This window comes from Schistocerca piceifrons, chromosome 8, assembly GCF_021461385.2.
Source record: "Schistocerca piceifrons isolate TAMUIC-IGC-003096 chromosome 8, iqSchPice1.1, whole genome shotgun sequence".
Lineage (NCBI taxonomy): Eukaryota > Metazoa > Arthropoda > Insecta > Orthoptera > Acrididae > Schistocerca > Schistocerca piceifrons.
In genome coordinates, this window is record NC_060145.1 from 136,215,642 (window position 1) to 136,241,061 (window position 25,420).

At 44.8% G+C, this 25,420-nt stretch overlaps 1 protein-coding gene and 1 non-coding gene across 2 annotated transcripts in view; both read right to left on the reverse strand.

Moving 5' to 3' along the window:
• The window catches only part of LOC124711892 (UDP-glycosyltransferase UGT5-like), a 46,030-nt gene that overhangs the window by 14,469 nt on the left and 6,141 nt on the right, over nt 1-25,420 (reverse strand). Inside the window, exons 2-3 of the mRNA XM_047242139.1 lie at nt 13,623-13,872; nt 2,415-2,992 (exon numbers count right to left, since the gene is read on the reverse strand). Coding sequence (XP_047098095.1) covers nt 2,415-2,992; nt 13,623-13,863 — 819 coding nt within the window. The 5' untranslated portion in view covers nt 13,864-13,872. The remainder of the gene's footprint in view (nt 1-2,414; nt 2,993-13,622; nt 13,873-25,420) is intronic.
• On the reverse strand, nt 9,304-9,378 carry Trnat-ugu. The gene has a single exon. It is a non-coding gene; the product is annotated as a tRNA-Thr (tRNA).

The window sequence follows — 25,420 nt, forward strand, 5'->3', positions numbered from 1 at the left end:
CTAAATAATATTTAATTAAATTATTCATTTTTAAGAAGTAGAACCGCCACATGCTTGTACAGGGTCTCCCAACAGGGATGGTCCATATTCAGAGATATGACAGGAACGATCATTCTAAGTAAAAAATAGTCTAGTAAACATGGGCTCTAAAATGCATGCCTTAGGACCTATGAGCACTTGTTCATCTTCACTACTGTGAAACTGTGAACAAGTGCTCATAGCTCTTACGGGTGCGTTCTAAAAACTATGTTTACTAGACAGTTTTTTCATGTTTTTGTCCATACGACATCCTATAGTAATATGGAAATCGATGAGCTCACTTTAAAAGAGATTTATTTCATAGCACCGAAGATAAAGTGTTCATACTCTTAAGGTATGCATTTTAGAGCCCCTGTTTACTATTCGAGGATCACTGCAAAATAAATGAACCCTATTTTCGTAAAAATACAGTTTTCATCCTGCATGTGTGAAAGTTTTACAGTGTGTAGATACATCCTTCCCGCTTGCTTTCAAACTTAGTTCAACCTGTTCCCGTGAGTGGCGCTGTCACAACATATCTTCAAGGTGGCTGCTACACTTGACGTTCGTCAGAAGCAACGTGCTGTCATAGAATTCCTGTGCTGTGAAAACGAGACAGTGGGAAATATCCACAAGAGATTGAAAAAGGTATATGGAGATGCTGCTGTCGATCGCAGTACAGTTAGTCGGTGGGCAAGCAGCTTACTTGATGAAAGCGGGCACGGCAATATTGAGGATTGTCCTCGCAGCAGCAGGCCTCATACTGCACACACTCCAGACGATGTGCAGAGAGTTAACGAATTGGTGACTGCTGACAGACGCGTCACGGTGAACGAATTGTCACGCTACGTTGGAATAGGGGAAGGAAGTGTTTGCAGAATATTGAAAGTGTTGGCGTTAAAAAAGGTTTGTGCCAGGGGGTTCCCAGGATGTTGACAGTGGCTCACAAAGAAACAAGAAAAACGGTATAGAGCGAACTTTTGGAACAGTATGAGAATGGTGGAGATGAATTTCTTGGAAGAATTGTGACAGGTGATGGAACAGGGCTTCATCATTTTTCACCAGAGACGAAGAAGCAATCAATGGAGCGGTATCATGCAAATTCACCCAAGAAAAAAAAAATCAAAACTACACCATCTGCTGGAAAAGTTATGGCTACGGTTTTTTTCGATTCCGAAGGACTCTTGCTTGTGGACATCATGTCAAGTGGAACAACCATAAATTCCGATGCATATGTGACGACACTGAAGAAACTTCAAGCTCGACTGAGTCGTGTTCGACCACATCGTCAAAAGCAGGATGTTTTGCTGTTGCACGACAATACATGGCCACATGTCAGTCAAGAAACCACAGAAGCGATCACAAAACTCGGATGGACAACACTGAAACACCCGCCTTACAGTCCTGACCTGGCTCCATGCGACTATCATCTCTTTGGGAAACTGAAAGACTCTCTTCGTGGAACAAGGTTTGAAGATGATGACTCCCTTTTGCACGCTGCCAAACAGTGGTCCAGAATTTTACCTGTTGTGGCGTAGCAAGACAGCCACGCCACGGAAGTAGCCGAAAGGCACGCGTTTAGCAGGCAAGAGATAGGTCTGTAACAGGATACGTAATGAATGCTATAAAGAAAAGTACGTAGCTTCTGGAATACTTAACTTTAATCCATCCTTAGTACATCGCTATTGACGATATAAGTGAGACTCCATAGATACATGCAATGTTACTAATGGCGCCTTGCTAGGTCGTAGCCATTGACTTAGCTGAAGGCTATTCTAACTATCTGCTCTGCAAATGAGCGAGGCTTCGTCAGTGTGCATCGCTAGCTACGTCGTCCGTACAACTGGGGCGAGTGCTAGTCCGTATCTCGAGACCTGCCTTGTGGTGGCGCTCGGTCTGCGATCACACAGTGGCGACACGCGGGTCCGACATGTACTAATGGACCACGGCTGATTTAAAACTACCACCTAGCAAGTGTGGTGTCTGGCGGTGACACCACATTACCGTGCGGGTGTACAGGCACTGGTTCCAAGATGGCGTAAGGCAGTTGAGAGGGATAGAAATTATGTGGAGAAATGAAAATATTGTTCATAAAGGATGTATCTATACGCTGTAAGACTTTCAAACATGTAAAATGAAAGATGGATTTAAAAAAAAAAATAATGTGCATTTCTTTTGGAGTGGCCCTCGTACATTTCTGATTCGAGTGATGGTTCCTGTCGTATCCACGAATACTGACCGTTCCTCCTGGGACACCCCGTGAACTTCGCTTACTGTTTTAGGTGCCTTCAGTGCCGCCAGCTGTAATTCATTCTCGAGGCGTCATTGCGTTTTGGTTCATCAGTGTGTGATGAACGTAGGGTACACACCATCAAAAGAAACTTTTAGTGCATTACCTGTGGGAGAGCCTTAGGAGCCTTTATGTGCATTCCTCCATAACCAACAACGTTGGGAAGCATGGGCCGCGGGCGGTTGAAGCTGAGATGCCAGTTGATCATGATCAGGGACGTGGTGCGCTCGAGAGCGGACAGCGGCGGAGCGCCGGGCACGTACTTCTGCACGACGGCGTCGACGGCGGGCAGGTAGACGTGGCGGCGGTACGCCCTCACCAGGGCGCCGTAGGCCGCGTTGAGCGCGCGGTCCAGCAGCGAGTCGAGCCGGCCGTAGTCCAGCAAGGCGTAGGGCACGGAGGCGGGTGGCTGCGGGTTGGCCACCATGTCGTCCATCCAGGGCGCGCCCTCGAAGGGGCAGGTCCCCACTATGGGCACACGGAACTTGTGGGCCAGCACCAGCAGGCAGTCGTTGAAAAACAGCTCCGTGATGAGCAGGTCGAAGCTATCGTCCGGCGACGCCAGCAGTCGCTGCACCTCGGGCTCTTCCATCAGCCTCGGACACGAACGCTCGCCGTACCGCATCAAGCGCCTTATCATACCGATCTTGTCCGCCCCGAAGGAGAAAACATCTATGTATGTGCCTACAAGGGAAGGGCGTTAGTGAGGAGGGCGCAAGTGCACTTCTAGGATTCGTACCTGTGGTGGAGGGTGGAGCGCGTAACAGTTTGTTGTTGTCTCGCAACAGAAATATAAAATATTTCACTGTATTATATATACACTACTGGCCATTAAAATTGCTACACCAAGAAGAAGCGCAGATGATTTACGGATATTCATTGGACAAATATATTATACTAGAACTGACATGTGATTACATTTTCACGCAATGTGGGTGCCTAGATCATGAGAAATCAGTACCCAGAACCACCACCTCTGGCTGTATTAACGGCCTTGATACGCCTGGGCATTGAGTCAAACAGAGCTTCGATTGTGCGTACAGGTACAGCTGCCCATGCAGCTTCAACACGATACCACAGTTCATCAAGAGTAGTGACTGGAGTATTGTGACCAGTCAGTTGCTCGGCCACCTTTGTCCAGACATTTTCACTTGGTGAGAGATCTGGAGAATGTGCTGGCCAGGGCAGCAGTCCAACATTTTCTGTATCCAGAAAGGCCCGTACAGGACCTGCAACATGCGGTCGAGCATTATCCTGCTGAAATGTAGGGTTTAGCAGGGACCGAATGAAGGGTAGAGCCATGGGTCATAACACATCTGAAATGTCCACTGTTCAAAGTGCCGTCAATGTGAACAAGAGGTGACCGAGACGTGTAACCAATGGCACCCCAAACCATCACGCCGGGTGATACGCCAGTATGGCGATGGGGAATACACGCTTCCAATGTGCGTTCACCGCGATGTCGCCAAACACGAATGCGAGCACCATGATGCTGTAAACAGAACCTGGATTCATCCGAAAAAATGACTTTTCGTCATTCGTGGACCCAGGTTCGTCCTTGAGTACACCATCGCTGGCGCTCCTGTCTGTGATGCTGCGTCGAGGGTAACCACAGCCATGGTCTCCGAGCTGATAGTCCATGCTGCTGCAAACGTCATCTAACTGTTCGTGCAGATGTTTGTTGTCTTGCAAACGCCCCCATCTGTTCCATCTGTTAACTCAGGGATCGAGACGTGGCTGCACGATCCGTTACAACCATGCGGATAAGATGCCTGTCATCTCGACTGCTAGTGATACGAGGCCGTTTGGATCCAGGACGGCGTTCCATATAACCTTCCTGAACTCACCGAGTCCATATTCTGCTAACAGTCATTGGATCTCGACCAACGCGAGCAGCAACGTCGCGATACGATAACCCGCAATCGCGATAGGCTACAATCCGACCTTTATCAAAGTCGGAAACGTGATGGTACTTATTTCTCCTCCTTACACGAGGCATCACAACAACGTTTCACCAGTCAACGACGGTCAACTGCTGTTTGTGTATGAGAAATCGGTTGGAAATTTTCCTCATGTCAGCACGTTGTAGGTGTCACCACCGGCGCCAACCTTGTGTGAATGTTCTGAAAAGCTAATCATTTGCATATCACAACATCTAATTCCTGTCGGTTAAATTTCGCGTCTGTAGTACGTCATCTTCGTGGTGTAACAAACTTTAATGGTCAGTGGTGCACTAATTTGTTGATGTCAGTTTTCAGTTCATCTCTTTAGGTCATACACAGACAGAAAAAATCGCAACACCAGCAAGGAGTTGTGACACATAAAGGAAAGTTGTTGGGCGTGTTTCTGCATGTGAAAGATAATGTCTCTTCTGATTTCGTGCTATTCGCGTAAAAGTGGCGTTAGTAGCATCACTATGAGGATACGAATCAGGTTTGATTTAAATACAACTCTTAAGGGCCGTGAGAATTAGTTACCTTTGAGATTGGACGTGATCAGTTGATGTTCGTCAAGAATGCCTTTAAGGCGACAAAGACGCCACTATCACCTCACTGAGTTTAAACGAGGTCGTGTAATAGGGTTACGAGAAGCTGGACGTTCCTTCTGGGATATTGTGGAAAAACTTGTCAGGAATGTAGCCAAAGTACACGATTGCTTCAAATGTTCAAATGTGTTTGAAATCTTATGGACTTAACTGCTAAGGTCATCAGTCCCTGAGCTTATGCACTACTTAACCTAAATTATCCTAAGGACAAACACACACACCCCTGCCCGAGGGAGGACTCTAACCTCCGCCGGGACCAGCCGCACAGTCCATGACTGCAGCGCCGGAGACTGCTCGGCTAATTCCGCGCGGCTACACGATTGCTGGCAGCGTTGGTAGCGAGAATGTACGGTCGCAAGAAGAGCGGTCTTCGGACGTTCACATGGTACTACTGTGCATCATACATCATCTGCCCAGCAATTTAAGTAGCAGTTGGCACCGCAGTGACACAACGAACTGTTGCAAATAGATTACTTCAAAGACAGCTCCGAGCCAGACGGTCTGTACCGTGCGTTCCACTGACCCCAAACCATCACCGTTTGCGGCTTCAGTGGTGTCAAGCCACAGCTCGTTGGAGAGCAAGGTGCAGGACTGTTGTGTTTTCCGATGGCTGTGTGTTTGATAGGACGGCAGTTCAGGGCTTGCAACCAACCTGTTTGCGTGCTAGATTCAAATGGTTCAAATAGCTCTGAGCACTATGGGACTTAACATCTGAGGACATCAGTCCCCTAGATTTACAACTACTTAAACCTAACTAACCCGCACGACCGCTACGGTCGCAGGTTCGAATCCTGCCTCGGGCATGGATGTGTGTGATGTCCTTAGGTTAGTTAGGTTTAAGTAGTTCTAAATTCTAGGGGACTTATGACCACAGCAGTTGAGTCCCATAGTGCTCAGCCATTTGAACCATTTGAACCTAACTAACCCAAGGACATCACACACATCCATGCCCGAGGCAGGATTCAAACCTGCGACCGTAACCCCAGCGCGGTCCCGGACTGAAGCGCCTAGAACCGCTCGGTCACAGCGGCCGGCGTTTGCGTGCTAGAAACACTGGTGCTACACCTGAAGTTTTGGACTGGAATCCGACTTCGTACGACATCAGGATCATTCTCATGGTTGTCACACGCACCTCGACTCCAAAATTGTACGTCAATCTGATGATTCGACCTCTTGTGCTACCATTCATGACTGCATTCCAGGATTTCTTTCCAACGGAATAACGCTCGCCCACATACCGGTGTTGTAACCCAACAAACTGTACATAGTATCGACGTGTTACCTTGGCCTGCTGGACTACCAGATGTGTCTCCAATCGAGAACATATGGGACATAAACATAAAAGTTTTCTGGTTATGGTACCGCGTCATAATGTAAAAACTACTGCAGCAGTAGTTTTTACATTATGACGTGGTACCATACCCAGAAAACTTTTATGTCGACTGACTCTGGCCGCGGAAGCATACGCAATTATATGGGACATCATCGGACGCTACTCCAGCGTCACCCACATACAAAATTAACTGTCCCTGTAGCTGGCCGTTGTGGCCGAGCGGTTCTAAGCGCTTCAGTCCGGAACCGCGCTGCTGCTACCGTCGCAGGTTCGAATCCAGCCTCGGACATGGATGTGTGTGCTGTCCTTAGGTTAGTTAGGTTTAAGTAGTTCTAAGTTCTAGGGGACTGATGACCTCAGATGTTAAGTCCCATAGTGCTCAGAGGTAGTCGAACCATTTTTGAACTGTCCCTGTGCTGTACAGCCAAGTGCTACAAGCAAGGAACTCCATCTCGCAAATTGACATCCGGCGTTTGTACAAAACAACGCATGCGCGTTTGCAATCAACATTCTGTCGGTTACACTGGTCATTAATATGCCTGCGTTTCATATTTCCAATGCCTTATCTCTCGCTTATGTTAACCTGTGATCTTGCCACGTTAATCACTTTAATATGTTATCCAGACAAATGTATTCACGAAATTTCATTACTATATATGAATTAGTTTTTGGTGTTGCGATTTTTTTCAGTTATTACCAGGAATTGCAGCTCAAATAAATACAGTACTTGGGAAGGATTCGGTGGTGGTGTGTTGGGGCTTATGGGCGCTCAACATCGAGGTCATCAGCGCCCTAGGGAAGGATTCGGCCAAACTTTTAGAAGTAGATGTGTTATGCAACTGAGTGCACACAGGTCTGCATAGTACGGCTGTGCAGGTGTGTAAATGAAGCGAACTCTGTTTATCTGGAACTTTTCCACCTACGTTTTCCGACAGTCGTCTCTTTCCTTAGGGGAGAGTCGCTTCCTTTCTGCCTTCTTTTACACAACTTCCCGCGGTTTTTGCATGCTCTAACTGTGGACTCGCAAACCGTGTCGGTTTCTTGTTGACAGCACTTACGGTCAGCCTGTAAACTTCTGTGTTTCCTGTCTGAGTGTTGTCAGTATACGGTCTCCTTGTAAGGCCGTCCACCAGCGTAGGTACCCTAGCAACGAACAGAAAAATATCCTCTGTTAATCGTAGCTTTCAATTTATAGAATTTCTTGGAATTTTCGAGACTCTAAGTTTCCATTGCACTTTGTTGTCCAAACGTTAGCTGAGAAATCTGAAAATTTATATACGTAAAATTATAAAGTCACATATTAATGGCCGGCCGCGGTGGTCTAGCGGTTCTAGGCGCTCAGTCCGGAACCGCGAGACTGCTACGGTCGCAGGTTCGAATCCTGCCTCGGGCATGGATGTGTGTGATGTCCTTAGGTTAGTTAGGTTTAAGTAGTTCTAAGTTCTAGGGGACTGATGACCACAGCTGTTAAGTCCCATAGTGCTCAGAGCCATTTGAACCATTTGAACATATTAATGTTTTTGGGTGGAGGGGTTCACGGGGTTAGCGGAAAGTTTCATTATACGTCTCGTTCTTTAGCACCGGCCACACTGGAATTAATAATCTCTAAAAATATATTAATTCATTAGAAAATTGTGTTTGGTGGGTTGGGAAGCGGAGATGTATATCAGAAACGGGAACCACAAAAAGAGTTACATCAGACAATGTACACTGGTTGATCAAGTGTCAGGATACCTACTGGTCATTAATATGGGATGTGCCAATCCTTCGGTTTTATGACATCTTGTACTCTGCATGGGACACTTTCCATGAGGTGTCTCATTGTGTGTGGAGAAATGACAGACCGTTCTGCCTCAAGAGCCGAAACCAGAGAAAGCATCGTAGTAGCATTGTACACTAGCGTCTGGAGCAAAGCCGACGTTGTAACTCATTCTAAAGGTGTTCCATTGGGTTTAGTTCACGATCTGTGCAGACCAGTCCATTTCGGGAATATTACTGTGCACAAACCATTGCTGACAGATATTGCCTCTTGAGAACGTGTATTGTTCTGCTGATACAACCACTCATCAGCTCTTTAGTGTTCCTCTACTGTACGCAGGACACAGTTTTGTAAAATGTGTCATATCCTTCAACATCGAGTGTATTCTTAAGCTCAACGATGGGAGCACAACGTTACCTCGAAAATATCCCTGTACCAAAACACACTTCATTGTTGCCCCAACACAGATGCCAGTTAACGTTATGCAGGCATTCGCCAAACTCAAGCCCTTTCATCGGACTGCCGCAGGGTACAACGTGATTCATCACTCGTTTATAGTCATCTACTGCCCAGTGGCACCTCTCTTTACGCCACCTTAAGCGTGGATTAGCATTGGCTACAAAAATGTGTGGATTATCCATATCACCATATGGGCCGAATTAGGACGACTGGAATGCCCCTGATAGATTTGTTGCTCATGTGGCATCCAGTGGCTAGGTACGTTAGAAGTCAACTCTTCGGTGGTCATCGGAACTCAACTCGATCACTGAAGACAATTCTACTCCAGTCAACTAGATTACAGGCCGAAGACGTGTCTGGAGAGGCCCAGAACAGAGGTGGGATACCAGACTGATTGTCGCCCACAATATCTCCTGACAAGCGAGAGCGATGGTCTGGGCTGCCATTTCTTTTCATAGCACCAATCCTTCGGCTGCCATCAGCACAGCGGTATGTCGACGATACTCTACGCCCCGTTTTGTTGCCCTTGATGCCAAGCCACCCTGGACTTACATTTGGGCAAGATAATGGTAGGCCGCACACGGCAAGAGTTTTTACTGCCAGTCTGCGTACTTTGGCCAGCAAGATCATCGGATTTCCCACCATTCGAGAACGTTTGGGGCATTACGATCAGACATTCCCAACCATCTCCGGATTTTGACGATCTAGTGAATCCGTTGGACAGAATTTGGCACGATACTCCAAAGAACGGCATCAGTCAATGTCAAGTCAAATAACTGCTTTCACAGGATGCAGAGATAAAGCAACGCGTTATTGACTTAAGAAATGATAATTAATCGAAACCCTCTGCTGCCAACTGGTGTTGTTGATATTCCTTAATGGGGACAGCTGAAAATGTGTGCCCCGACCGGGACTCGAACCCGGGATCTCCTACTTACATGGCAGACGCTCTATCCATCTAAGCCACCGAGGGCACAGAGGATAGTGCGACTGCAAGGACTTAACCCTTCGGCACTTCCCGTGAGACCCAAATTCCCAACTGTCCACAACCTACATTCGTAATGTTCCTAAAGGATATTTGCCCTTTCACACATTACTCGCGCCACCTAAGGTGACGATACCCGTAAGAGTTCGGGCAAAATGTGCGCATTTGTACAGAAGAAGGTCAATGGCCGGGTAGCCTTTAACTATAGAGAATATGCATGGTCATCATTGGTATCTATTCTTTCGGGAAGAGATACCATCTTCATATAGTTAAAGGCTACCTGGCCATTGACCTTCTTCTGTGCAAATGCGCACATTTTGCCCGAACTCTTACGGGAATCGTCACCTTAGTTGGCGCGAGTAATGAATGAATGGGCAAATATCTATTAGGAACATTACGAATGTAGGTTGTGGACAGTTGGGAATGTGGGACTCACGGGAAGCGCGCAAGGGATAAGTCCCTGCAGTTGCGCTGTCCTCTGTGCCCTCGCTGGCTTAGATGGACAGCCGGCACGGTAGCTCAGCGTGTTCGGTCAGAGGGTTAGCTGCCCTCTGTAATAAAAAAAAACTGAGTTAATCGAGCAACAACGAAATTAAAACGGATGTCTTACAACGTCCGCCCCCAGCAGATCCAACGAACAAAATGAAGAAAGAAAAAGAAATATGGATAGCAGGAGATCCCGGGTTCGAGTCCCAGTAGGGGAACAAGTTTTTAGCTTTCCCCATTGAGGTATATCAGCAACACCTGTTAGCAGCTGAGGGTTTCGATTAATTATCATTTCTTTCTAGAGAAGCTGCATGGACAACATTGGTATGTGTTCTTTCGGAACAGTTACTATCTTCATATCGTTATTGACTTGCTTAGTTTCTTTCTCTTGAATTAATCATCTAATTTTTCTGTAAGTATAATCATTTGTTTGTGTGCATATTTACGTCATATCAGCCTATTTCCGTCAGCCGGAAAGTTCCTTTGGAGTTAATCTTTTTTTTTCTCTTGGAATGCATATTATTAAGCGTCAACTGTTCTCTAAGCACGTCCTACGTTACCGGAATGACATCATTCCAGGTCGATGGACTGGAAGAGGAGGAGCAGATGATGAACTTCATCGCCGGTGTCCCCCCAGGTCTCCAGACCTCACACCTGGCGTCTTTTATCTGTGCAGTTACGTAAAAGACAGCTTTTTTATCCCCCCTATACCTGTCAGTGTTGACAGTCTGCGACATCGCATTGCTGAAGCTGTGAATTCGATAACGAGGGACCATCTACTTCGTATGTGGCAGGAAATGAGCCACCATTCTGATGCATGTCGTGTAACTCATAGTGTTCACGTTACATGCATACAAATTTGATCTTTTTTCTTTCCAGGAAAGTTGCAACTGTGTTTGAAATATGTACATTATTGACAAGGTTTTCTCTATTGCAACGCTGTTAAATTTCGATAAGTATTTGTTACTAGCTACAAGCCCACGTTGTGTCTGATGACATTTTTTTCTCAAGTGAAATAACCTTCTTTACCCCGAGTACTTTTCGTAATTTCACCGAAAGACTGCAGGATAAACAAAATGAATGCCACCATTTGAAAATGGAATAAGAAAATATATTAAATTTCTATTGCAGAACTGGCTACAGGCGTAAATCAGAAAGCCTTCCAAGATACAACACTCTTGTCTACTGACAGGCAGGGATCGTCGAGTATTGCAGAGGGTGGCTGTAAAAAATCGCTTGACGTCAGCAGAAGGAATCACTCGTGAGTTCCAAAAATGCTACCAGCTGTCCAGCTAGCATGATTACTGTGCGTAGGGAGTTAAAAGGAATGGGATTCAATGATGAGCAGGTACTCATAAGTCACCCACTTCTGTGCTAAACGATGCTTGAGGTGATGTAGAGATCGGCGCCACGGGACAGTAGATGACTGGAAATGAGTGATTTGGAGTGAAGGATCACGCTGTATCCTGTGGGAATCCGATGTAAGTACTTGGTTGTAGCGGATGTCTGGAGAACTTTAGCTGTCATTATGTGTAATACTGCCAGTGAACACGAAGGGGGTGGTGGTACGGCACGGGGATGTTTTTCATGGGTACAGTGTAGTTCACTTATTGCGCTGAAGGAAAAGCTAAATGCAGAAGAGCATGAATGCATCTTACAACATTGTATGTTGCATATGGTTGAGCAAAAGATCGCAGACGAAGACTGTTTCTATCAGCGTGACAAATCACCCTATCATAAAGCACTATCTGTGACGCAACAGTTTGTGGACAATAACTTTTGTGCAATGACTTGACCTCCCCAGAATTCCGACCTGAACCCAATGGAACATTTTCTGGATGAGATAGTTCGAGGGGCGTTTGAAAAGTCCGTGCAAAGTGCGAGAGATGGCACCACCGGCGTGTATCGAGGTCATGTTTAGTTAGTAGCATCTTTGGAAAGAACGCACATCAAGTTTCAGCCATATTGGTCTACTTATTTGTGTTTGATATTTGTGTGAATCAAGAAAGTTAAGTTTTTGTCAAAAAATGGACGAAAAAGAATTTCGTGTGGTAATTAAACATTACTTTATGAAAGGCAAAACGTCTCAGGAGACTAAAGAGAAGCTTGATAAACAGTACGGTGACTCCGCACCTTCGATTAGAACAGTTTATAAGTGGTTTAAAAATTTTCTGAGTGGCCATTTGGGCAAAAGTGATGCTGAACGTTCTGAACGCCCTGTGGAGGTTACGACTCCATAAATCATTGACAAAATCCGCCGGCCGCTGTGGGCTTCAGTCTGGAACCGCGCGACCACCACGGTCGCAGGTTCGAATCCTGCCTCGGGCATGGATGTCTGTGATGTCCTTAGGTTAGTTAGGTTTAAGTAGTTCTAAGATCTAGGGGACTGATGACCTCAGATGTTAAGTCCCATAGTGCTCAGAGCCATTTGAACCATTTGATAAAATCCATAATATGGTGATGGATGGCAGAAGGGTTAAGGTGCGTGAGATTGCTAGTGCTGTGGGCATCTCGAATGAATGGGTGCATAATACTTTGCATAAACATTTGGACATGAGAAAGCTATCCGCAAGATTGGTTCCGCCATTGCTCACGCTTGACCAAAAACGGAATCGTGTGAAGTGTTGCAAGGATGGTTTGCAGCTGTTCAGGAAGAATCCTCAGGACTTTAAGCGTCGTTTCGTCACTGTGGATAAAACATGGATACATTACTAAACTCCTGAGACCAAACAATAATCTAAACAATGGGTTACCAAGCGAGAATCTGCACCCAAAAAAGGCGAAGACCATTCCTTCGGCCGGAAAGGTTATGGCGACTGCCTTTTAGGATTCGACAGGGATAATACTCATCGACTATCTGGAAAAGGGTAATACTATTATAAGTGAATATTATTTATCGTTATTGGACCGGTTGAAAACAGAACTGCAATAAAAACGCCGGCGATTGGACCGCAAAAAACTCCTTTTCCATCACGACAATGCATCAGCACACACCTCAGCAGTTGTGGTCGCAAAATTCTATTCTCCAGATTTGACCCCCTCGGGCGACTATTTGTTCCCCAATTTGGAGAAATGGCTGGCAGGACGAAGATTTAATTCAAACGAGGAGGCGATTGCACCAACTAATAGCTATTTTGTAGACTTGGACAATCCTATTATTCGGAAGGGATCAACAAATTAGAACAGCGTTGCATAAAGTGTGTAAGTCTAAAAGGAGACTATGTCGAAAAATAAAAAAAGGTTTACCCCAAACACGTAAGTAGTTTTTATTTTTGCGTGGACTTTTCGAACACCCTTCGTATGTGGACTTCCCTCTGGACTCCAGCGTCCAACTTCACTAACTCTTCTGATTTCATCACTTGAGGAAGAGTGGGCTTCCCTTTCTGCACAGACATTTAGACAGCTCATTGAAAGCGTCTCCAGTAGAGATCAAACCGTCACACAAGTGAAGGGTGGACATACCTCATATTAGTGTCCACTAACAAGTCTCTGGATACTGTTGACCAGCTATTGTATATGTTGTTGGAACAACATTGCTCCAGAAAAAATGTAATATCCTAGTAAAAGTGACTGCAGCTGTTTGCGTATGCGGAGAATGAAGTCGATGCTCTTTTCCACATGTTTTATATCTAGCTGCAAGTGTGTTACCTCACTTAAGAAGACTAGAAGTAGGTTTATATGATAGTCACAGCACAGATATGTGTACGACTGATGGCGGTGTCGGCAAGTGGTTGTGTTGTGACTCACCCGGCATCAGATCGAGGTGCTCGCCAACTGGCGCAACGGTCCAGTTAGGGTGCGGCTGGTTCTCGCGGTTGGAGGTGAGGATGGTGACGTGGTGCCCCCTCTCAGCCAGCTCCCATAGCAGCGGCCGGAACACGTTCCAGTGGCTCCAGGCCGGCACGCTGTACACGGCCAGTATTCGGGCCGCCGTCGACGCCGACAGGCAAGCGGCCGCCACCAGCAGCTGCCTCCACGGGGCACCCATCTGTGGCTCCAACACATGATGTGTCTCTTCAGTCTCACTGTCCTGCACTTCCGGCTAGCCGGCTAATGATAGCTGAAAGGCTCTGCAGAAGAAAGTGAACCACGAATTTACACTACTGGCCATTAAAATTGCTACACCAAGAAGAAATGCAGATGATAAACGGGTATTCATTGGACAAATATATTATACTAGAACTGACATGTGATTACATTTTCACGCAATTTGGGTGCATAGATCCTGAGAAATCAGTACCCAGAACAACCACCTCTGGCCGTAATAACGGCCTTGATACGCCTGGATATTGAGTCAAACAGAGCTTGATTGGCGTGTACAGGTACAGCTGCCCATGCGGCTTCAACACGCCCTACCACAGTTCATCGAGAGTAGTGACTGGCATATTGTGACGAGCCAGTTGTTCGACCACCATTGACCAGACATTTCCAGTTGGTGAGAGATCTGGAGAATGTGCTGGCCAGGGCAGCAGTCGAACATTTTCTGTATCCAGAAAGGCCCGTACAGGACCTGCAAATGCGGTCGTGCATTATCCTGCTGAAATGTAGGATTTCGCATGGAGATCGAATGAAGGGTAGAGCCACGGGCCGTAACACATCTGAAATGCAACGTCCACTGTTCAAAGTGCCGTCAACGCGAACAAGAGGTGACCGAGACGTGTAACCAATGGCACCCCATACCATCACGCCGGGTGATACGCCAGAATGGCGATGACGAATACACGCTTCCAATGTGCGTTCACCGCGATGTCGCCAAAGACGGATGCAGCCACCATGATGCTGTAAACAGAACCTGGATTCACCCGAAAAAATGACGTTTCGCCATTCGTGCACCCAGGATCGTCGTTAAGTGCATCGTCACAGGCGCTCCTGTCTCTGATGCAGCATCAAGGGTAACCACAGCCATGGTCTCCAAGCCGATAGTCCTTGCTGCTGCAAACATCATCGAACTGTTCGTGTAGATGGTTGTTGTCTTGCAAACGTCCCCATCTGTTTACTCAGGGATCGAGACGTGGCTGCACGATCCGTTACAGCCATGCGGATAAGATACCTGTCATCTCGACTGCTAGTGATACGAGGCCGTTGGGATCCAGCACGGCGTTCCGTATTACCCTCCTGAACCCACCGATTCCATATTCTGCAAACAGTCATCGGATCTCAACCAACGCGAGCAGCAATGTCGCGATACGATAAACCGCAATCGCGATAGGCTACAATCCGTCCTTTATCAAAGTCGCCACCGGTGCTAACTTGCTCTGAAAAGATAATCATTTGCATATCACAGCATCTTCTTCCTGTCGGTTAAGATTCGCGTCTGTAGCACGGCATCTTCGTTGTGTAGCAATTTTAATGGCCAGTAGTGTAGTTAGCATTAGGGTGACTACACTACCGATTTTTCCATATGAATCACTAGGAAAAGTATATAATTCGATTTGTCTTTCTTTATTTACACTCTTGTCTTTGAATTTCACCAAAGAAATAACATGCATAACTCAAAACACATTTTAGCGACTTAATAGCTACTTTCACCGTTTCCTTCAATTCTAGAATGACCAGGTTCAAACGTTCATCGAAATTGGAGTATCAAAAGTAGCACTGACAAGTACCATGGACATTCGTCGAGAATGGGAGGACTTTATTAAGAAATCAGATGAAGTTGTCGATTTCGCAAGCCTATTTGGTACAAGATGTCGAGAGTAAATACTATAGAGATCGATTGTACGTCAACTGAATATCAAAATAAATTGGGTGATACAGCTGTATGGTGAATTTGCATTGCTAGTGCAGTGAAATAACACCTGAAGGTTACAAATGAGTCCATCGTCCATGAATCGCGGACCTTTCGGCGGAGGAGTGGCTTGTGGACCTCTACGGTACATACGCTCACGCCGTAGGTGCAACCACAGCGGAAGGGCATCTGTTGAGAGGCCAGACAAACGTGTGATTCCTGCACAGTGGCAGCATTCTTGTCAGTATTTGCGGGGACAACAGTCTGGGTGACTGACTGGGCTGGCCTTGTAACATCAACCAAGAGAGCCTTGCTGAAAGTAGGTGGAAACTACAGCCGTAATTTTTACCGAGAGCATGCAGCTCTATTGTATGATTAAATGATGACGGCATCCTCTTACGTAAGATATTCCAGAGGTAAAATAGTCCCCCATTCGGATCTCCTGCCGGGCACTACTCTGGAGGATGTCATCATCAGGGGAAACAAACTGGTGTTCTACGGATCGGAGGGTGGAATGATAGATGCCTTAATCGGGTTGGTAGTTTAGAAAATTTAAAAAGGGAAATGAATAGGATGAAGTTAGATATAGTAGGAATTAGTGCAGTGTGGTGGCAGGAGGAACAGAACTTCTGGTCAGTTGAATACAGGTTTATAAATACAAAATGAAGCAGGGGAACAGCAGGTGTAGATTTAGTAGTGAATAAGAAAGTAGGGATGCGGGTAAAGGACTGTGAACAGCATAGTAAACAGATTATCATAACCAAGATAGATACAAAGCCAACATGCAACACAATAATGCAAGTTTATATGCCAACTAACTCTGCAGATGGTGAAGAGATTGAAGAAATGTATTGTGAGGTGAAACAAAATTGTCAGCTCGTTAAAGCAGACGAAAATTTAACTGCGATGGGGCCCTGGTATTCGATACTAGGAAATGAAACAGAAGGAAAAATTGTATGTGAATATTGTCTTGGGGAAAGGAATGAGAGAGAAAGTCACCTGGTAGAGATTTGCACAGAGCATAATGTAATCATAACTAACACTTGGTTTAAGGATCATGAAAGAAGGTTGTACACGTGGAAGAGACCTGGAGACACCGGAAGATTTCAGATTGATTATATAAATATAAGATAGTGATTTCGGAACCACATTTTGAATTGTAATACATTTCCAGGGGGAGATGTGGATTCTGACCACAATTTATTGGTTATGAACTGTAAATTAGAACTACAGAAACTACAAAAGGTAGTATACTAGGAAGATGGGACCTGGATAGCTTGAAAGAACCTCAGGTTGTTGAGAGACTTTCAGAGAGACTACTAGGCAACGATTGACTAGAACAGGGGGATAAAAACAGTAGAAGACGAATGGGTAGCTTTGAGAGATGAAATAGGTAAAGTAGCAGGGGATCAAATGGGTAAAAATCCAAGGCCTGGTAGGAATTCTAGGATAACACTGAAGATGTTGAATTTAACTGATGAAAGGGAATAATACATAAGTGAAGTCAATAGAGCAGGTGAAAGGGAATACGAATGTCTAAATAGTGAGACTGACAGTAAGTGCAAAATGGCTAAGCAGGAATGAAGAAAGGAAGGAAGATTGTCTTTAATGTCCCGTCGACATCGAGGTCAATAGAAACGGAGCACATGCTCGAATTGCGTCAAGGGTGGGGAAGAAAATCCGCCGTGCCCCTTCGAAGGAACTACGCCGTAATTTGACCAGAAAGATTTAGAGAAATCACAGAAAACCCAAATCTGGATGGCCGGACGTCGGTTTGAATCATCTTCTTCCCGAAAGTGATTCCAATGTGCTAACCAGTACGCCAACTCGCTCGGTCTAAGCAGGAATGGCTAAAGGGCAAATGTAAGGATTTAGAAGCATAGTTCCGTAGGAGAAACCTAGGTATTGCCGGTAGGAAAATTAATGACGTCTTTGAAGAAAAGACAAACAAGTGTGTGAATATAGAGAGCTCAAATGCAAAAACCATTCGTATGCAAAGAATGGAAAGATGGAAGGTGAAAGAAGAACGTAGAGCGTCTATGCAAGGGAGATGAACTTGAAGGGAAAGTTATGGAAATGGAAGAGGACGTAGATGAAGACGAGATCCACAACGCCGTAAAAAATGTCGTTCAGGTTGATGTCGTGTTCCTCGACTTCAGGAAGGCATCGGACACCGTCCCGCACTGAAAAAGTATGAGCTTATCGAGTATCGGTGCAGATTTGCGACTGGATTCAAGACTTGCTTGCAGACAGAATCCAGCACGTCGCTCTTAATAGAACAACATAGACAGATGTAAAGGTAATTTCCAGGGTACTCCAAGGAAGTGTTATAGGATCGTTACTGTTTACAATGTATATAAATGATCTAGTAGAAAGAGTCGGATGCTGTCTAAGGCTGTTCGCATATGATGCGGTTATCTATAACAAAGTAGTAGCGACAGAAATAGTAACGATTTGTAGAACGACTTCAGAGAATTGATGAATGGTGCAGGCTCTGACAGTTGACCCTGAACGTAAATAAATGTAACATATTGCGTATACACAGGAAGTAACTATCCAGAGCGACCTTAAATGGAATGACCACATATAACAAATAAAGGGAAAAGCAGATGCCAGGCTCAGATCCATAGGAAGAATCTCAAGGAAATATACCTCATCCACGAAGGAAGTGGCCGGCACTTGTTCGACGTATTCGTGAGTATTGTTCATCTATCTGGGATCCCTAGCAGATAGGACTGATAGAAGAGAGAGAGAGAGAGAGAGAGAAGATGCAATGAAGAGCGTCACATTTCGTCACAGGATTGCTTAGTCGACACGAGAGTGTTAAGGAGATGCTCAACAAACTCCATTGGAAGATCTTACAAGAGAGGCATTGTGCATAACTGAGGAAATTTCTGTCGAAATTTCTAGAGAACACTCTCTGGGGAGAGTTGGACAATTAATTACTCCCCCTTCCCCCACGTAAGTCTGACGTAATGAATATGAGGGGAAAATTCGAGAAATTACAGTTAATGCATTCTTCCCACGCGCTATTCGCCATAGGAATAGGGTTGGAGGGCTTAGTTAGAGGTACAAAAAATATCCTCCGCCACAAAGCCTTAGGTGGCTTAAAAAGTATGATGTAGATGTGATACTGCGAGTAGAATATGACTGAGCATTGAAACATCTGAGTCGAAACAAGGCCCCGGGAGTAGACAGCATTGCGTCGGAGCTACTGAGAGCCTTGGCAGAGCCAACCATGACAAAACCCTTCCATCTGATGTGCAATGTGTATAAGACAGCCGACATATTCTCAGATTTCGAGAATAATGTAGTAATTCAAATTCCAAAGAAAGTAGGTGTCAATAATATCCAACTATCTGTTTAATAAACCTTGGTTGCAAAATACTAATACGAATTCTTAATAGAAGAATGGAAAGATTGGTAGAAGTCGGATCATGTAGGAACATGCATGGCAGTACTGACCCTACGACTTTACTTAGAAGATAGGTTAAGGAAAGGCAAACCTACTTTGATAGCATGTGTAGACTTTGAGAAAACTTTTGACAATGTTAACTGGAATACTGTCTTTGAAATTCTGAACGTATCAGGGGTTTTAAAACACAGAGAGAGAAGGCTATTTACAACTTTCACAGTAACCAGAAGGCCGTTACAAAAGTCGAGGGGCATGAAAGAGGCTGAGAAGGGAGTGAGGCAGCATTGTAGCCTATCACCAATGTTATTCAATCTGTGCATTCAGCAAGCAGTAAAGAAAACAAAAGAAGAATTTCGACTGGAAGCATAGATCAGGGAGAAGAAATGAAAACTTTGACGTTTGCCAATGACATTGTAATTCTTTCAGAGATAGCAAAAGGACTTGGAAGAGCAGCTGAACAGAATGGACAGTGTCTTGAAAGGTGTGTTTACGTGCTGTCCTGTGACATATTCAAACATTATTTTATTCATAGCTGTTATGTTCTCAGCAGCTGCAATATAGTGTATATTTCAGTTGCAGAGCTATTTTTATTTTGCTTTATCGGTTTCAATAGATTAGTATGTCAGTTTCAGAAGCTTAACGTTGATTTAGCAGATGTCATCTTCACAGAATCATAATGGCCGGCCGTTGTGGCCGTGCGGTTCTATGCGCTGCAGTCCGGAACCGCGGGACTGCTACGGTCCCAGGTTCGAATCATGCCTCGGGCATTGATGTGTGTGATGTCCTTAGGTTAGTTAGGTTTAAGTAGTTCTAAGTTCTAGGGGACTGATGACCTAAGATGTTAAGTCCCATAGTGCTCAGAGCCATTTGAACCATTTGAGCCAATCATAATGTCATGACAGGTCCAAAAATGTACATATTGGATGCTGTAATTATAATCACAGATTGTGAAATTACGGTAAATGTATCACATTTGTGCACATAGTCAAAATTATTAGAGTGGACGCATTAAAAAACCCAGTTATTAACTTATTCAGTGCCACGATATCATAACTAAAATGATCTATTGACAAAAATCAAAATTATGTCGGCAGAAGAAATAAAAGGCCTTATGAAGTATGGAATATCGTAAGTTTTTCGTTGTTACACTATACAGTACTGGAACTAGTGAGAAGGTTACTGATACAGAAGTTTTCTAGGATTTCCTTATTCATTTTCGATCTGGTTGGTTGTAGCACTGCCACAGAATAGTTGAGCTGGCTTCCAGCGAGATTTGAAGCAAGAGCCAATGCAGCTTTCACATTATAGCGTGACTCCATTACTCAGAGCTATCGATGGGCTACAGCACTCATTTCTCGCCTTATTTCCATCATCATGGCTAGGAAAGATAAACCATAAAGTAAAGGACAACATTAGCTGCAGTTTCTGTGTGGAACTATTTTTATGAACTCAACACAATAAATTATAACTATTACTTTAAAGTTCTGGCACTTGACTTATTGTCGTTTCCCTTCATGATTCCCAATACGATGTTATTCAGTCTGCATTACAATCACTTAATTTTTTACCCTATTTTAAATGTTCTTTGATCGTGATCGAACCTTTTCTGTGACACAGAACACCTTCCGCAAACGGCAGGATGGATATCTTATGCAGACGGGCGGGGCAGCCGAACATTCATGTTCAGCATCCAAGCGGAACGTGACTGATGCTGTTCTCCTTGATCCATCGGGTACTGCTGGGACACCCACGAGGTTTCTCCAGATCTTGCTCTTTCATGAAAACAGACAGAGAGAATGCGAGGAAGAAAGTGGATTCAATGAGAGATCAAAGGTATGTGGTAGAATGACGAAAGATAACATCAAATTTAAAAACACCATAAGTGAATGAAGAAGTACTTTCAACAAATTCATTGAAAACTTAGACGAAAGAAGAGATAGTGACAATGTTTATAAACTCATTGTAAAACTGTAAAACTGATGTACAGGGTGGTCCATTGATAGTGACCGGGCCAAATATCTCACGAAATAAGCATCAAACGAAAAACTACAAAGAACGAAACTAGTCTAGCTTGAAGGACGAAACCAGATGGCGCTATGGTTGGCCCGCTAGATGGCGCTGCCATAGGTCAAACGGATATCAACTGCGTTTTTTTAAATAGGAACTTCCTTTTTTATTACATATTCGTGTAGTACGTAAAGAAATATGAATGTTCTAGTTGGACCACTTTTTTCGCTTTGTGACAGATGGCGCTGTAATAGTCACAAACATATGGCTCACAATTTTAGACGAACAGTTGCTAACAGGTAGGATTTTAAAATTAAAATACAGAACGTAGGTACGTTTGAATATTTTATTTCGGTTGTTCCTATGTGACACAAGTACCTTTATGAACTTATCATTTCTGAGCACGAATGCTGTTACAGCGTGATTACCTGTAAATACCACATTAATGCAATAAATGCTCAAAATGATGTCCGTCAATCTCAATGCATTTGACTACGTTAATTTAAATTACTACTGTTACTGAGTTGCTGCTTTGCCTGACTGTGACGGGCGCTAGCAGCGCGTATCGATATATCCCCTTTCATAGTATCTTTGCTTGACTGCTATTACTTCCAGGGCGTTGTCTGTCGTAAGCCAGTTCAGGTCGCGAGTTCGGACTGCCAGTCAGTTGGAACGTGTCTGGAGCGCAGTCAGGACCTGCCAGTCGGGGAGATGCAATGCGGTACAAGTGGAGTCGGATTGAAGCAGCAGTGAGGTCTGCGTCGACGTGGCTCGCATTGCCGCCACGCATCACTTGCGCCGAGCCACAATCTTGGTGGATCGTCGGTCGGTCGTCCTACCGGACGACGCGATTTGGCTCGCCGATCGTTCATGAGTCGGCTGTGTGTGTGCATCGACTCCCGATTTGTCTTCGTGCGTGCTTAGTTACTGTTGGGTATCGTTCAGGTCTTCCTGCAAGTGTTTGTCTGGTTGTGTGTGTCGTTTGTGTTATTTCCACTGAGGACTATTTTAGATGTTGTCGGCACTCTGAGAGGAGTCGGTCGGTTGCTGCTGACCAGGGAAGTTATCTCCGCGCGGTGCAGTCGGCTGGGTCCGCTGGCACTTCCTGCGCAGTGTTGCAGCTTGTGTGGAGCTTTCCGATCGCTACGAGCTTCGTGGTTCACCGACCCAGGACGTCAAACTTGAGTGGTTTTTTAAGTACCCAAGCCACGTCCATTCATGTTGTGTGGTTCGTTTTGGTGGTTCGCTGTTGGGGAAGTTTTCCTGGGCGCAACATCGAGTGTTTGTATTGCTGAAATTTAGTCGCCATGCGGTGGAATTAACTATACTTGTTGACTACAATTTAAGTGCACCAGCGAAATTTTCTGCCTTGTGGCCGTTAGTGTTCCGATTCCCTGCCCTGGCCACTAACGTAATTTCAGGCAGCGTCCTTTCCTCACCTGTTGTCTCTGTCCAACACGTTGTGTAGTTTTGACAGCTTAATTCATGTACATATTACATTGTGGATAATCACGCCCGTAACATTTTGTGTTTGAATTCTAATGTACCGATTGGTGGCAATCAAGTCGTTTGTCGGTCGGTCCATGGCTGTCCCTTGGTTGGGTTCCGACGGATCAGGTGCAGTTGGGCTCACCACCTGTCTCACCTAAGTGAACGAGGGCAGACCGACCCCCTGGAGGCTTCTGAGTGCTGTTGTCCTTACCGTCTTACTCATCGGTGTTCAACTGTCTGGTTATAATCTATGATAGCCAAGGATTAAAAACAACATTCTTGGTTTTACTGTGTTTTATGTAAGTAAGTTTGAATTCCGGCAAGTGGATATTTGCTGAAAGGTTGTTGCCGTTGTGTTGTCTTTTCTTTTAGTCCAGTTTCAGCTACGTAAAACTTACGGCTTATGGCTATATTTTCTTAAAATTCTGGATAATTAATTGTGGGTCTTCAACTTTGTAACCTTATTCTTAAAATTACCTTCCAATCTTAAACATTGCGGCCTTCTGCCTTTGAAAGTTTATCGTAATTAATTTTATAATATTGAAAATTTTATTTTGGGCCTTCAGCCGTTTGTATTGTACTTCATTTAATGTTTGTCTATCTACCCTTGCCTTGAGGCTTTCAGCCTAGCTGTGATATATAGATTTTTTAGTTATTTTTGTATGTAACTGTAATTGCGTGTTTTCACTCACTTGAAATTTACCTTGTTGATTTTTAAGATTTCTTGTTTGGAGGCCTTCAGCCGTGAAAAATTTGAAGTTTGAAACTCGTAGTTGTAAAAGTTCGGCTATGTGCCGCTTTGGTTGTAAATGTGTTACTCAATAAAAAGTTTAAGGTGAAACTGACCCCAACCTTATTTGGCCCTTTCCACAATTCTAATCACCTGTTCTGCCCAGCTGGTTTAGCGGGCGTATCAAGCGGATTCTCCATTGTGATAGTAAAGCTTCACTAACAATGCTTTTTCTGTTAAAGCCAAAATGCCGCGACTGCTGGCGCATTTTTCTCCTCTCACTACAGCTCATACACAATTCTCATCCAGCGTCACTGACGTGTTGCTTTCCAGCACCATATTTTGAACGGTTTTTGCATTCGTTTTTGGTTTCAATAAAACTCCGTGGCATTTCAGGCATGTGAGTCAAGTTTTACCTCTCTATGTACATTATTCCGTGATTTGATCGTTTCAAATGTTAACGGACTCTGGGTGTCCCTGTACAACGTTCAAACTATGTTCGCAAGATTTAAAATGAGCAAAATCCAATTCGCAACTGGAAGACTAGTACTAGTACTTCAAATAAGAAAATGACAATTGTTGAACACACTTTTAGTGACATACGCGTCTTGTGTAACTGCACGGTGTTCATTCGGTTTATCGAAGTTATTTTGCGCGAAAGGCCAAACTCGAACAAGAAACAATTTCAGGCTTACCTATGTGAGAGCAGAAACGCGCCGCGCTCACCTGGTGAGACGGTGGTCGCCGTCAAGTGGCTGGTGGTCGGTGGCCACTGCTGGACCAGCAAACTCTCGAGCATAAACTGTGTTGATGTTGACGCAACTACGAGCTCTCTCGCCAAATCGAGGTTCCATCAGACTGACGCCCTTAGCAGACAGCCGAGAAGGGGTAAAAAAAAAAAAAAAGAAACCACAGAAAGAGTGGATTCGAACTCGGTGCTCTGTATCTACACTGCGTGACGTATACTACTAAAAGGCGAGCATTTTAACACCCCGAGCGAAATACAGCACTGCCTGCAGATTCGGTCCCTCAGCTGACGCACTACTTAATCTACCTTAAACTAACTTACGCTAAGGACAACACAAACAGCCATGCCCAAGGGGGACTCGAACCTCTGACGGGGGTAGCCTCGCGGTCCGTGATAAAGCGCCCTAGACCACGCGACTATCCCGTGCGGCGCAGCTGTATCTCTTCCACCACTGAAAACTGTGGCCGAGCGGTTCTAGGCACTACAGTCTGGAACCGCGTGACCGCTGCGGTCGCAGGTTCGAATCCTGCTTCGGGCATGGTTGTGTGTGATGTCCTTGGTTAGGTTTAAGTAGTTCTAAGTTCTAGGGGACTGATGACCTCACATGTTAAGTCCCATAGTGCTCAGAGCCATTTTGAAATGAAAACTGGAAGCTGTTTTATATGAACTTCTGAATTCAAAATTGCGCAATGTCCATGCAAGATCCTCATCAAATAAGACGAAATTTTTGGAAGCAAGTGTCATGATAAAATAAAATACAAATAAAAAAATTGTTACAACAACTTAATTTTTAGACGAAAAGCAGGACTTTAATCTTCTTTTCAACATAATTTTTATCCTTGTTCAGGTGCTTATAGTATCGTATGACCAGCTTCCGAAGTCCATCCTCAGAGAACTCTGCCGCCTGCAGTTTCAACCAGTCCTGTACTGACCTAGTAACAACATCTTCTTCATTCTAGCGCTAACCAGAAAGGCGCTTCTTTTAGTGCAAGAACAAGTTACAGCCACTGAGCGCTACGTCAGGGCTTTGCGGAGGGTGCTCACATTGTTCCCTCACAAGGAGATGTTATCTCAAGTGCAGAAAAACTATCACTCTATGGAGGATGCCCTGCCTTTTGTTTTGTATTCGACGGCGCAGTTTATTTAAGATCTCAAAATAACCGCTCCACTGCATGTGGCACGCTGCGGCAAAAACTAGGCAACCAAAATACCCTGCATATCTCAAAACACAGTGCACATAATTTTACAGGCTGAAACTGATTGCTGGAACTTCAGTTTCTTGGGGATACTGAACGACTCCATTGAAAGAACCGTTGTTTTGATTCTGGTGTAACATAAGCAATTTTTCTTTGTCACGAGTGAATGAAAGCTGGAATTTTGGAAATTTGTGGTAAGTCCGTATGGCAGCAAACTGCTAAGGTCACCG